Source organism: Hoplias malabaricus, chromosome 13 (genome assembly GCF_029633855.1).
Source record: "Hoplias malabaricus isolate fHopMal1 chromosome 13, fHopMal1.hap1, whole genome shotgun sequence".
Taxonomy (NCBI): Eukaryota; Metazoa; Chordata; class Actinopteri; order Characiformes; family Erythrinidae; genus Hoplias; species Hoplias malabaricus.
Window position 1 is genome coordinate 31,084,308 of NC_089812.1, and position 15,026 is coordinate 31,099,333.

At 41.9% G+C, this 15,026-nt stretch overlaps 1 protein-coding gene across 1 annotated transcript; it reads right to left on the minus strand.

Annotated features, from left to right (window-relative positions):
- Positions 1-6,641: 6,641 nt before the first annotated feature.
- Positions 6,642-14,487, minus strand: dxo (decapping exoribonuclease). Its single transcript, XM_066642583.1, has 6 exons — positions 13,713-14,487; positions 8,918-9,144; positions 8,573-8,792; positions 7,459-7,594; positions 7,260-7,354; positions 6,642-7,174 (listed from the first exon to the last, which is right to left on the minus strand). Exons 1-6 carry the CDS (start codon positions 14,120-14,122, stop codon positions 7,039-7,041), a joined length of 1,224 nt encoding a protein of 407 aa, XP_066498680.1. The 5' UTR covers positions 14,123-14,487; the 3' UTR covers positions 6,642-7,038.
- Between the last annotated feature and the right edge of the window lie 539 nt (positions 14,488-15,026).

Genomic DNA, 15,026 nt, shown 5'->3' on the forward strand with positions numbered 1-15,026 from the left:
TTTTTGGACTGTGGGAGGAAACCCACACAGACACGGGGAGAACACACCAAACTCCTCACAGAGGGTCACCCGGAGCGGGAATGACTTCTAAATCATTGTACTATAAATGTATGAGTAAACAAGAGTCTAATGTCTGTATTAGCAATAATTACGTTGCACATCGCACATTATTTTTTTTGTCTTTTGTGCTTATATACACATTGTTATTGTTTTATGGTTGTCACATCCAAAGTGTACGTATTTTTATTTTTGTAACTTTAGTATGTTATTATTTGCAGTACATGCATATAGAAACCTGATGGATGAACATAAGCTCAGTGACCTCAGGAACAGTGTGTATGTCACTGCTATCATCTATTTTTGTGTAGTGTATGGTATGGTAATGGTATCATTGCCAAGATCTATGAAAATACAAATCTTTATACCCTTTTCATGTTGGAGAAGCTGGATTCTCTCCTTCTCTACATCTCTGGCACTGTACCCTGCCTCCTCTACCTTCTTTGGTTCACCTGCCAACACCTCTCTCACTAGGCCCTCCACTGCAGTCTGCTGATACTTCAATCTGTGGAGCTAGTCATGGTAGACTTTCTCTGTCATGGTAGAATTTTCTAAAATATCTGACTTTTTTTTCTTCTTCACCAACATTGAGAATCCTAGTCATTTGATAGGAAATGTTATCTTCTATTGGAATGTAAGCCCATCTGACTGTTTTTCTGAGTGTGGGTGGTGCTGAGGTTACCTGAATTCCTAGTTTGGGTGAGCCTTCTGAGTGTATGCCTTAAGCTCTGACCAGTGTAGGCAGGGACAGAGGAATTACCCAGTGCAGGAAAGACCCACCCACTATAGGAGCTGTTCCTCTCCAGGGGAACAATCAGTCCCTTGAAGAAAGTGTTGGATCAGGACTGATGAGCTCAGCTTTTGGGAAATGGTTGAAAAAAAGAAGTCTGCGTTCACTGCTGATACTTAATCTGTGAAAAAGGTTTTCTCTATTGTGGTGGAATTTTCTTAAATAGCTGACTTTTTTTACGTGATACTGCTGAGTTTTATTTTTTTACTCACCATGAACGAGGAGAGTGCCGAGCTAAGCTGCTATTTAAGAACTTGAATCTGGATGTTGTGTCCATTCCAAATTTTTCAAAAATAACAAATTATTTCCACGAATTCAGGGAACCCCAGGCCAGATGTCCCCCTCTGGTCTGGAGTGGGTGGAAGATTTTTGGGTGCGTCTGAATGGGTCATATCACCCTTTTTTTTCACTCAACATTAATGAGGAGACTAGAGCTCTGAGCTAAGCTACTGTTTAAGAAATAGAAATCTGGATATTGTGTTTATTCCAAATTTTTCAAAAATAAATTATTTCCACCAGGTCGCCTCAGGCTCCGCTCCGTGACGCCAGAGATTGGCTTCGCTCCGCCTGCCTAGGCTCACTCAGGAGACCCTGAGCTTCATGGAACCAACTAGGGTTCTCAGTGATGGTGAATAAAATCCTCAATCTGACCCTACTTTTCCTCCGTTGGATTGGTGTAACGATCTCAATTTGGAGAAACAGTTTATACTCTTTGAGGTCTTTCTCCTGGGGTACAGTACACTGGCCCCAAACGAGAGAACCACTTCATTCTCGTTCAGCCTCGAGATATCTATTGATCCACACAGAACCAGCAATGCACTCCAGCCCAGTGGGGGCAGAGAACAAGAAAAATTCTGGCTGGCCAGCTATCGTCTCTGGCTAAAGGGGGCTGAGCATACAGCAGTGGGTTGCCCCACTGGCCCTGCCCACTTTTGTTTCCCCTATTTAGTCTGATCCAAATGACTACACGATGATTTGTGAATAAGCACCACCATAGGATGCTAACAGTAAGAGTTATCAGAGGCTCTCATTAATTTAACTAATATACCTTGTAAAGAATGTGTAAAAATTCAGTGAACACATACTAAACCATAAAGCTGTATCGTCTCCAAAGACGTTAAAGGTCTCTGTACAGAGCTGTCTGTTAAATCAAGCAGCAGCACAACATCAGCTGATTACACAGGTCACAGCGCCTAAACTCTTAGAGCAATTGCCTTTTAGCTACTGGAAGCTGCTCTGAATAACATTAGGAAGAGGACAGTTTTGTGAAATTGTTTGATTATTAATTAATTTATTGTTTATTTATTTAATTCGTACACTTTGATGAACTTTTATTTAAAGTTCAGCCAGGTCAGATGATACTTTCAGCGTCTTTCAGACATTACTCACACCTTACACGTTCTTAACAGCAGGTATGAATTTCGATGAATCCAGATATTTACGAAAAAAGTGATTTACGAACGATTTACTCACAAATTTGTTCTGCTCACGTTTCATGAATGAGGCCCATTGAACATATCAGCAAATAGTGTACTTTGTAACCTTTACTAAAAAAAAACATTTACACAACACATCTTATAATGCGTATAATAAAAAATTTGAATGATGAAGTTCCATGATGTGGGCCCTTTAAATGACTTTAAATCAATATAATGCAAAAATGATGTGATTTTAATAGCATAGTGCATTAAAACCCAAAGAAAATATGATACACCGGGATTTTAAAAGTAACACACATTTATCTCTGAACAGCTTGTATCGGTCAGCAAGGCCAAAGTGAGTGATGTTCCTTCCCCACTGTGATACATTTGTCTACACAGCAAGACATTACAAGTGGTAAAGGCACCTCCAAAGCCCTGAAGCAGCTATAAAAGTACGTGTAAACGGGATCAAACTGAATCACAAATGTGTTAGGACTGGGATGAAGACTTGTATATAGATCACAGTGTGTAACTGTCCCCTGATCTGAAACTTGGTGTGTGTAACACGTCACTCGTCTCCTGTCTCCTTCTCGGGCTAGAGTACGCTGGCGTCGCTCTGTTGACTGCCGCTTCTCCCCGTATGTTTTGTTTTGTTTTGTTTGTTCCCCGTTCCTGCTGACTTTGTGGATTCCCGGTTGTAATCTTCGCGGTTATTCGACTGTCTTCCCCAACACTGCGGATTCAGGCCGGCTTGCACCGAGGCTGTCCTGCCCTAGCTCTGTGGATTCCCGGCCGGTTAGCTTTGCTGCTGTCCTGCCCTAATCTGCGGTTTTCGGCTGCTGTTCCAGTTAGCTTCGCCGCTGTCCTGCTCCAACTTTGCGGATTTCGACTGCTGTTCCGGCTGGCTTCGCTGTTGTCCTGCTCCAACTTTTCGGATCCCGGCTACTGTCCCGCTTAGCTTCGTTACTGCCCTGCCCCAAATCTATGGTTCCTGCCTACAGTGTCTGCTAGCACTGCGGCTATGCAATTACTTTGCTCCAACCCATTGACAATGCACCTGCTATCTGCTATGACTCTATTACTGGCTATTCCACTTTTTCCCATCCTTGATTGCCCCCACATGAACCCAGACCCCCTGTTCAACTCACTGTTTGTTAGTTATACGGCTGATGAACTACGTAAATATAGGTATTCTCACTGCCTTTCCAAACATTCTGCTGTTGCTGCCTGCAGAGCTGGTATACTCAACCGGCGACGCTATCTTCACCGTGGCTCAAGGCTAAATCGCAATAAATCTGTACACTATACCAATGGTAGTAACATTTGCTCTTTCTGGACACTGTCTCGCTCACCTTCTCATTCTACAAAACGTTTTTCTAATCTGTCTAATTTACGCCCTCTTACCCCTGTTGCCCCTAGTTCCTCGTTTGCCCTCCTTAATGTCCGCTCACTCACTAACAAATCTTATCTGTTGCAAGAATTAATATTGGACAATTCACTTGATCTCCTTTTCCTAACAGAAACATGGCAACAACCAGGTGATTACTATTCTCTCAACCAAGCAACCCCACCCAACTTTAATTATGTGCAAAAACCACGTTCCTCAGGCCGTGGGGGCGGTCTGGCAGTGATCTTTAAAAACAATCTCAGAATTACTGAACTTGTTTTCTCATCACCATCATCTTTTGAGTATCTTGCAGTCAAAACACCTGGCTCTATTACCGTACTCCTCATCTATCGCCCCCCCAAATCTAATTCATCCTTTTTCTCTGAACTATCTGAGCTACTCACTCTCGCTAACTCTTCTTCTTCTCGACTGTTGCTACTTGGTGACTTCAATATACATGTTAACACTCCTGACAACAAGTTAGTGACTGATTTTTTAGCTCTCCTTGACTGCTTTTCCTTCACTCAACATGTAGATTTTCCTACTCATGACAAAGGTCACACACTTGACCTAGTCTGTTCTTCTTCTGTCCTGGTTCACAACCTTCATCCTCTCCTGTTTCCACTCTCTGACCATAAGCTCCTTCTATTCTCTGTCCCTATGAATGTAGCTCACCAATCTGTTAAAAGACTTATCTCTTTCCGTAATATTAAATCTGTTGATCCCTGTTCCTTCGCTCAGTCCATCAATATGAGCTTTCCTGTTCTCACTGCTCCATCCTCTCCTGAGGTACATGCCACAATGCTTAACTCTGCTCTTTCCACGTCCCTCAACGCTTCTGCTCCTGCGAAAACCAAATTGGTCTCTTTCACCACTTCTGCTCCCTGGTTCACCACTGAGCTGCGCGCTATGAAACAAGCCGGACGTCAGCTTGAAAGGCTGTACAAAAAAACCAAATTAACGGTGCATGCTGATGCTTATCTGCAACACATGCGCAAATACAGAGATTCCTTACACACCACCAAGTCTAGGTATCTCTCAGGTCTTATTAATAGGCCTAATGCTAACCCCCGTAATCTCTTTACAACAATCTCTAAACTTTTCAAAGCCCCTGGCAGCAACATGACACCCTCCTCTGAACTCTGCAACTCCTTCTTACACTTCTTTGAAGATAAAATTTCCAATATTAATAACTCTCTTACGATTATCTCCTCTAAATCCACCTTTCCTTCCTCACTGTCTCCACAGCCCTCAGTCTGTTCTATATCCACGCCCTGTTTTTCTGATTTCAGCCCGGTTACTCCTTCTCTTATCAGTGATATCATTACCCATTCTAAAAGTACCACCTGCTCTCTTGATCCCCTCCCTACCTCACTAACGAAAGCCTGCATGACTGCTTTGGTCCCTCATCTAACCTCTATTATTAACCATTCACTGTTTTCTGGCTATGTCCCCTCAGTTTACAAATTAGCTGCAGTTACACCTATCCTTAAAAAACCTGGTCTTGACCCAGCAAATCTAAATAATTTCCGTCCGATTTCAAATCTTCCATTTTTTTCTAAAATCCTTGAGCGTGTCGTAGCCACCCAGCTGACAACATATCTAGAATCCAATAACCTCCTCGACTCATTTCAGTCTGGTTTTCGTCCTCACCATAGTACCGAAACTGCCTTGGTCAAAGTTATCAATGATCTGCTGGTGGCTGCAGATACGGGAGCTCTAAGTATTCTGGTCCTCCTTGACTTAAGTTCTGCCTTTGACACAGTAAATCATGCCATCCTCCTCTCAAGACTGCGTGAGCTGGGTGTCACTGGTTCTGCCCTTGACTGGTTTAGATCTTACCTAACAGATCGAAAACAATTTGTCACACTTTCTGGACATAGTTCAACCATCTCATCCATCTCACAAGGGGTCCCACAAGGCTCTGTCCTTGGCCCATTACTGTTTATTGTCTATGTACTTCCCCTCGGCCATATTATCCGTCATTTCAATCTTGATTTTCACTGTTATGCTGATGACACACAGATTTACCTCCGGACCAATTCTTTCAACAACCCACCACTCTCCAAATTGGAACTTTGTCTCTCAAAAATCAGGCACTGGATGACACAAAATTCACTAATGCTTAATAGTAATAAAACTGACCTAATCCTCATTGGCTCCAAATCTACTCTAAATAAAACTGGCTCCCTCACACTCTCAATTGATGATGTCACCCTGTCCCCCTCCACTGTGGTCCGAAATCTTGGCGTCACCCTCGACTCTACGCTCACGTTTCATTCCCATGTTAGTTCCGTCATAAAAACCTCATTCTTCCACCTTCGCAACATTGCTAAAATCCGTCCTTCTCTTTCCCAGTCTGCCTCTGAACGCCTCATCCATGCATTTATCTCCAGCCGTCTTGACTATTGTAACTCTCTTCTTTCTGGCATTAGCTCCTCACTACTACATAAACTCCAAATGGTCCAGAACTCTGCTGCCCGTCTCCTCACCCACACCCGGTCCCACCACCACATCACCCCAGTTCTCCACAACCTCCACTGGCTTCCTGTTAAATATCGTATTCAGTTCAAAATCCTCCTTCTCACCTACAAAGCTCTCAATAACCAAGCTCCCTCTTACTTATCGGACCTTCTTCAACCATACACACCTAATCGCATTCTCAGATCTTCCTCAGCCGGTTTACTCACCATTCCCCCTTCTAAGCTGCGTAGTCTTGGAGATCGAGCCTTCTCCAGACATGCCCCCTGCCTCTGGAACTCCCTTCCTCCAGAAATTCAACAGTCAACATCTCTATCACTATTTAAATCCAAACTTAAAACACACCTGTTTGCGGCTGCATTTAATCCCTCTGTTTCTGATTAGCCCTTGTTTTTTTTTTTTTTTTTTTTTTGTTTTTTTTTTTTCATCTGATTGTAACAGCGTCTTTGGGTTACTGAAAAGCGCTTTAAAAATTCCATTTATTATTATTATTATTATTACTTGTCCAATTTGGAAATACAAGACAATTATGTCTCTTCCACACAACTATCGAGAATCTCTAGAGAAGCTCTGGAATTTCAGGTCCGGAGATGTCCAAGAGCGGTCTTTTCACACATACAGGTCACAGCGGGAAGTTTACTGTGTCAGGCGCATTCTTGCAGTAAGGAAATGAAATGCGTACTTTAGGCGTGGAGTGCAGCACGTGCAGAAAAATCCAGAACATGTCACTCGTTTGTAACTTTGATTTTACCTGGAGTCTCTACTTGGGTGCTAGGAGGATAAAGTCAGAGTTTGTTTCAGGTGATTGTGTTCACACATACAGGTAAAGTCCGGAACATTACTGTGCATGTGTGAAAGGGGCATTAGATGTGTCCAGAGTACAGTTCATTTTAACGGCTAGATCAGTGGTGTGTCACTGGAGCACAGTGCCTTGCAATGTCCTTCACATACCAATCAGGCAGAAATGTATATTCAGAGTCTCTGTGAACTGAGTAGCTCACGTCTCTGTGTGGATCCCAAGCAAACAGATACACCAACCTGGAAGACAAAATAATAGGAAAATGTATTCTACAACATCAGAAGTTCACCATATTGAAATCAACATAATGAGCAAACTCCATACCTTGGATCATCCTCTTTCACAACTGATTTCACGAAAGACAGGAAATCACTGCAGAAGTTCATACAGACTGTCGGCTTCCAGCAGTTGTGTTCATTCTATACGCACAGCAGGCAAGAAATCAGTTCAAATCATGAACTTCTCTCACATTTTTCAATTCAGATCATCCTAAATTAAGGTTCGCTGATTCATGCCAACAAACCTTGATGAGTTGGGAGATTTTGGAGACGTGGAAGGTCTCTACAGAAACCACAACTCCATCCTGGTCTCGAAAACCAGCAACGATTCGTGGAACTCCAGGAAGAAATGACTGTGCCCACCATTTCAGCAGCTTGTATCTATAAAGAAAAATACACCAGAATCATCTGCAGCAGAAGACAACAACAAAAAAAAAACCAAAATCAAGATCTGACTGAACGTTTTTATTGATGTATTTATTGTACTCTAAATAAGCAAAACGTTCATGTGATAATTGGCTACTGTAAGTCAAATGGTGTTTGTAATTTTCTGGATACACATATCAACAATAACATTAAAACGCCTGAAAGGTGACATAAATAACATGTTAGGAAGCAAGTGAACACTCAGTTCTTGAATTTGATGTGTTGGAAAATGGAAACACACAAGGATCTGAGAGACTTTGACAAGAAAATATATTTGTGATGAGTAGAAGACTTTGGCAGAGCATCTCCAAAACAGCAGGACTCCTGTTGTTAAGGAAAGGCTTGCATGATGCTGCTGATAGCTTTTACCACTTTGAAGTTTCTACTTCAGCCCATGTGATAAAAGAAAATACATGCATTAGATATTATATTAAAGATGATATTTGATCCGCCGTTCCATTCCGTTCCCATTCTTGGCCCTGTGCTTTTCAACAGAAAAGTATAAACATTTCACCTTTCATTCATTCATTATCCAATTCAGGGTCGCGGTGGGTCCAGAGCCTACCTGGAATCATTGGGCGCAAGGCGGGGAATACATCCTAGAGGGGGCGCCAGTCCTTCACAGGGCAACACACACGCACACATTCACTCACTCACACCTACGGACACTTTGGACTCATCAATCCACCTACCAACGTGTGTTTTTGGACTGTGGGAGGAAACCGGAGCACCCGGAGGAAACCCACGCAGACACAGGGAGAACACACCAACTCCTCACAGACAGTCACCCGGAGCGGGAATTGAACCCACAACCTCCAGGTCCCTGGAGCTGTGTGACTGCGACACTACCTGCTGCACCACCGTGCCGCACATTTCACCTTTCAGCTACTTGAAAAAGTTAATCAGAAGCATAAAGGCAGTCTAAAGTCACACCTGTGGAAGTTACTGCGTTGTTTTGGGGTACAGATTTCGACTGAGGTTTTCAGCTCAATGTAGCAGGATGGAGCTGGAGGTGCTTTAGGGTCCTTGTCCCGACAGTCCACTTCTCCAGAGAAGAGAAGCTTATGGTCAGCCAGGCGAGTCTGGACCACAGTGCAGAATGCCTCATTTGTGTTGACCACTCCACCTCCATCTGGAATACTGTTAACATCATCTGAAAAGAGAGAGATCAACAATACATCAACAACTGGACTGATTTAAAACTGGTGGGTATATTTGTTAAAGGCTTAATTATCTAGTCAAATAAATAAAAAGAATGAATTCTGAATGCCATAATACCTGCACAGGTGTACTGCTCAAACTTATAACCCCAGTACATCATCTCCTCATGCCTCTCTGTACGGTTTTCTCTGCTCACTCTGGCTGCAGCAGTCTCCACCTCGCTGATGTAAAGAGTGCCGCTGAACCTTGACACAGCCAGGAGCCATCCCTCCTGAGTCTCATATGGAGTGGTCAACAGCTTGGTTAAGTGGCCTCTCCATGTTACAAAGTCTACACCTAGAACACTGGAAATAAATGTGGTTCAGTGATACCGCACACAAGTTTAATACTTTATAACTCATGGGCCTACACAGGACAGCATCCGCACCAACAGACCCTTATCCTCAAGGAATGCCATTAAAAAGGGCTCATGTCTTCAGGATATAAGCAAAGACATTTAGCAAAATCAGAAGGGAAACACTCCAATTTTTCACAGACATGGTTATAATATCCAAAGAGTTTAATGACTCTAAAAGAAAGCTAAGAATGCACTACCTGCTGCCTGAGACAACGTTTAATGATAGTTTTGAGATAAGGTTTGAGAGTTATTTGTATAACATTTCAGCCCGGTTACTATTTCCAACACTGTAATCGAGTCGGAGTCTGACTTTCTCTGTGATACATTTACATGAAAACAGTGTGCATTTGTTTGCATCTTAAAGCTGCACTGTGTAGGCTCATTTATGCAAGATTTTGGAATTTACATAATGTGTGGGCGATTATTTGTTGACCTGGATTGGACTGTGTTCCACTGCTCCGAGCAGATTTATGCAACGACGGAGAGGGTGTTCATTTTGAAGAAGTATTATAAGAGAATTATATTCAAGAAGCATTCGAATAGGGAAGGAAATGTGAATCATCTTACAAAAATATATTCTTGTCAAAAGTAATGAATGCAACTTTCACGCGTCATTCTCAATATCAATCCCCTTCCCCTATTTTCTACACTGTACATGTCAGTACTCTTTGCTCACTACTTTCACACTATATTTAATAAAGTAAACAACATATTAAGGGCGGCACGGTGGCGCAGCAGGTAGTGTCGCAGTCACACAGCTCCAGGGACCTGGAGGTTGTGGGTTCGATTCCCGCTCCGGGTGACTGTGTGAGGAGTTGATGTGTTCTCCCCGTGTCTGCGTGGGTTTCCTCCGGGTGCTCCCCAGTCCAAAAACACACGTTGTTAGGTGGATTGGCGACTCAAAAGTGTCCGTAGGTGTGAGTGAATGTGTCTGTGTTGCCCTGTGAAGGACTGGCGCCCTCTCCAGGGTGTATTCCCCGCCTTGCGCCCAATGATTCCAGGTAGACTCTGGACCCACTGCGACTCTGAATTGGATAAGGGTTACAGATAATGAATGAATGAATGAAACAACACATTAATTCTGACCATCTTTATAGGTGACCTTACGGGTTCCTACCAGCGGCGATTGCTCTAAGACTGCAAGGGAAGCTCAGCTTCCCCTAAAATGTAAAAAAATAAGTGATCAAATATATACTGTTGTGTACATGTCAGTGAATAAATATGCACTACAAGGCCGTTTAAGCAGCCTAGCTCTGCTGGCCATTGAGAGGACTCTAGTCAAATCTCTGGAAAAGACGCCTTGTTGGTACGACAGGGTCACAGATCATTTTCTTAAAAAGGAACGGAGGGTAGAATTTACGTATAAATAAACCGACACATTTTATGATGTAGGCTGAAATTGAGCTTCCCCTCCTTGAAAGACCAGCATCCGCCACTGGTTCCTACACAATAGACAGTGTGGTAGATGTATACACATGCAGCGCTCATGATTCTAGAAGGTGTGACCATGGCTGGAGCAGGGGTGGGGTTTGTAGCTTGAAATCCAGTGGAAAAGAGCCATTTCACAACTGGAAGGAAGTATGGACTGTCAAAAACCTTGGTTCACAATGAGATTATGTTTGTCCTGTGTTGGTATCCGTACTCTACATGTAAGGACTACAATGGCGGTAGATTTTCCCCTCAGAGAAAAGGAAGCTAACCGCTAAGCTAACTTTTACACTGAGGGAAATATCTGTCGCGAAATGGAAATGTGTTGTGTTCTACATGCAGTTTTGCAAAGAATTACAACACTGTTAGAGATACTTAAATATTGTTTAGATATGTGATTTTTTTGCAAGACTGATGTTTAAATGCCCTACTAAGCCGTGAACGTACGTTTTATTGTTTTACCCAATGCGATTAGCGAAGAGAGAGAGCGGAACTGCACCATATATGGCAGTGGCCGGAATTAGGGGATGGCCAGAGTTAGGGGAAAGACTGATAAATGTAATTTGTTACTGTACTTAAGTAGTTTTTGGTGTATCTGTACGTTACTCAAGCATTTCCACTTTGGGCGACTTTTTACTTTAACTCCACTACATTTCAAAGCCAAATATGTTACTTTTAACTCCACTTCATTATGTAAGTCTGCCATTCCCTTAGTTTATGTGTGAATAAACCGTAACGTGTCTGAAAAAATCACCCGGCTTCGCGCGACACAGCGGCTCTGTTGCTAGGAGACGAACAAACCCAGTCACCGCGCTAAAACAAGTGAAAATGTTTCTCCGCCTAAAAAAATAATAATATCTACCAAAGTCAGCAATTTTTACATCAACTGTTGTGTGAATTTGATACGGTAAGTAATCACTTTCAATTCTTACAACTGTATTTGTATCATTTAGTATTTGGCTGTATTTGAGTCATCAGTAACTAACTATTCATTCAGAAGATAAACATTTCCAAAGACAAAAATGATGATCAGGCAAAAAGTCAGAAAACAAAACCTTAGCCTGTTTAATAAACAGGTCTCAGAACTGCAGAAATAGCTCAAATTATACTCTGCAACTGTAGACAAAACAGAGAGCTTAAATTAGAGCATCAAAACCACTGTGATGCTTCACTGACCTGTAATAGGGAGAATAGAACCTCTGTCATTGCTACTCTTGGCTCAGCACTGCAGAAAATGCACTATGTAACATTTGGAAGAGAGTAGTAAACCACCACTTCCCTCCCCCTCCATATCAATTTCAATATGGTGCTGTAAAAGTTAATTGCACTAGAGGGATTTTCAACCGGTGGTCCGCGGCCCTCTGGTAGTCCTGGTGCAATGCAGCAATGCTTGTGGTCCATGACATGCTATCCAGTTTAACTACTGAAAATACTTTTTGAAAATTACTTTATTTTATTTATTTTTCTAAACACTCTCAGATGATTTGGGGATCTGAATGAATAATGAATTGAATGCAAATATTGAAAAAATAAGAGGGGAGATTCAACCTTATCTTTGCACCGATCAGGTGGATCAGCTGTACTTTGCCAATGCAGTGTTAGTAACGTCATATCAAACAGTCTCTCATGCACGAATTAACTAGCTAGCAAACACAGTTAGCTACATACACAATTCAGTTTAGGTTGACAACCCCCGCCCAGTTGGCATCTGAGTCACTCTTCAATTACACTGCCAAACCACTAGGGCTGAAACACTATGTAGTATACAATGTAGTGGTGTAGTGATATTAGTTTTACGAATCTTTAAAGTGCACCATTTAGGGAGTGTAGTGTAGAGGAGTTAATATTTCTGGATTTCTTGACTTGAGCAACTTAAACCATGTTTGTCAGAGCAGTGTGCAACACAGAAGCATAAATTGGGCTTAATACTGAGGAGACAGCAACCTCTATTGGTTTGGAGGGGCAGCACCTTGGGTGTATGTAATAGTTGATATAGCATCATTCATTGCATTAAATCTTTGGCCATTTCTGCTTCATCCATGTCAGACTGATTAATGACATTCTGTTAAAAGACTGGGGAACCAAGAGTGACGCTTGAGTATTTCCCCTACAGCGTCTTAAGCACGAGTCTTGTTACAAAAATTATAACAGCATATTAGAGCCATAATACGTCATGGTAATTTTAGTTTGATACTAAAATACATTTGTACTTTCCTCAAGTGAATATATATAACAAGGACTTCTACTTTTACTGGAGTAATATTTTACCTTGAGTATCTGTACTCTTACTCAAGTACATGGTTTGTGTACTTTGTTCACCGTTGTATGAGGTGGAGCGGTACGTTGGCGCAGCCACTCCGCTCTAAGGACCTGGATTTGTGGATTTGAGTTCTGCTCCTTGTGACTGTCGGTGAGGAGCTTGATGTGTTCTCCCTGTGTCCACATAGGTTTCCTCCCACGGTCCAAAAATGCACGTTGGTAGGTGGATTGGTGACTCAAAAAAGTGTCCATTGGTGTGTGTGTGTGTGTGAGAGTGAATGCATGAGTAGCCCTGTGAAGAACTGGCGCCCCCTCCAGTGCGTGTTCCTGCCTTGCGCCCAGTGATTCCGTATAGTCTCCAGGCCCCCCAAACTGGATAATTGGTTACAGACAATGAGTGAATTAATGGTATTGGTGATGTGCCTTTTAAATGTATATTTCAGACTTTACTGGTGACTTGCAGAAACAGAAGGATATTATACCATCTTTTCCCCTCTTGAATCTGTAAAGTGGCTCCTTACATTTTAACAAACTAATCTTTTATACTGTAGTTTTAACAGCTAAATTATTCATAAAATGGGTAAAATTCACCTTTAAAAGGAGCAGTCTGTTCCTCCAATAAGAAAGTGTTAAACTGACACCTAGTGGATATAAAACATATTTAAACATGGCTGCCCCGTGTAGAGGACCCACACTATGTTATCTAAACTTTTCAATTAATGTGAGCTGCACTTTATACACACAAAAAAAATCATAGATACAATTTGGTTGTAGTAAAGACTTGTCCCTTATTAAGAACAAACATACACTATATAGTGGTGTTATTACCAGGCTGGTGAGGACGAGGCGGCGTTCACTGACTGGAGTCTGTCTTTGTTCTCCACGATCCACCGCAGAAGATGATCGAGATTCTCCTTGACGCCATCATCTCGTTTTATGAAACGGTCGCGATAACCGTCTCTCAGGTTTAAGTTGGGGCTTTTACCGGGATCAACGAAGTAGCGGAGCTGTCTGGGGTCGCCGTGAAATCGGCGCTCTGAATCCAGAGAGAAGACTCCCACCTCCACTGGCTGTTTATAGACGGGGAAGTCTCGCTCGTACAGATGCCTCCGTGTACCGAGAGACTGAGGAACCGGGCGAAATGTTTCGGCACCTCCTCGGGAGCGTTTAGAGGAATGATCTTCACTAAAATGAGCGCCTGGGTTTCTCTTATTGTTGGTGTAACGACGATGATCCATAACATATCTCGATTAGTTTATCCCTTGTTGATGATTTGCTGCATTTCACACTGTGCATATGCGAATATCACAACGAAATCACTAAGATTTATCAACTCTGACGCTTTGAAGACACTTTAGAGTACGACATGTCCAGTAAATTGAGAGTAACCTTAATGCTGGATATCCGCCGTTCATAAACATAACCGTAACAGAACATTAGCCAACGAGGCGAGGCCACTCTTCCTCTGTTACCTACAGTTCAAAGAAAATATTAGTCAGCAATAACTTTGATAATATTAATCTTAAAGCCTCAGGTGGAAGAGTTTTAAATTAAAATCCAGTGAACAGGAAACAGCAGCAGTTTGGATTTGGAAAGCGACAACTGTGACGCCATCTGCAATAAATGTCTTTCAGAATAAAAGTCAAGTAAAATAGTTTGCTCACACATAAAAAACCTTAAAAATATTTATTTTATTTTATTTATTTAGCCCAGTACGTCCAGTATTTTTCAGTGTTTACCTCTGAACATTTTTGTGACATGCAATACATAAAGCTGGCAGTAAAGGGTTCTTCTTTTAAACCAATTATACACTGACAGAAATGTAACAATTTTTATGTATCACTGAATATAAGATAACATTAATTTACCTCTTTATAGATGTTCAATAAATACGTTTCAATTCTTTAACATGTCTTCTATCAGTTATGCAAGCCATTTTTTTTTAATATGTAGCTAATTGTTGAGCAAATACCCGAAGGGCATTTTAAGAAGTGTGAACCAATGACAGGAATTCTCGTTGTTGAGAGTAGTTTACATAAAAAATAGTAAATTGTAAACATGGAATGAGTACAGAGTGACCATAAATTCCTTTTGTAATAGGAGATGTCATTACTAGGGTGACCAGACGTCCTCTTTTACCCG

What these genes read in the sequence shown, in the direction of transcription:
- dxo (XM_066642583.1), bottom strand. Translation starts at nt 14,122, where the DNA reads ATGGATCATCGTCGTTACACCAACAATAAGAGAAACCCAGGCGCTCAT. An exon ending in GCCTCGTCCTCACCAGCCTG is followed by an intron (nt 9,145 to 13,712) that starts GTAATAACACCA and finishes ATTTATTTCCAG; the next exon opens with TGTTCTAGGTGTAGACTTTG. An exon ending in GTGAAAGAGGATGATCCAAG is followed by an intron (nt 7,175 to 7,259) that starts GTATGGAGTTTG and finishes TTTGTCTTCCAG; the next exon opens with GTTGGTGTATCTGTTTGCTT.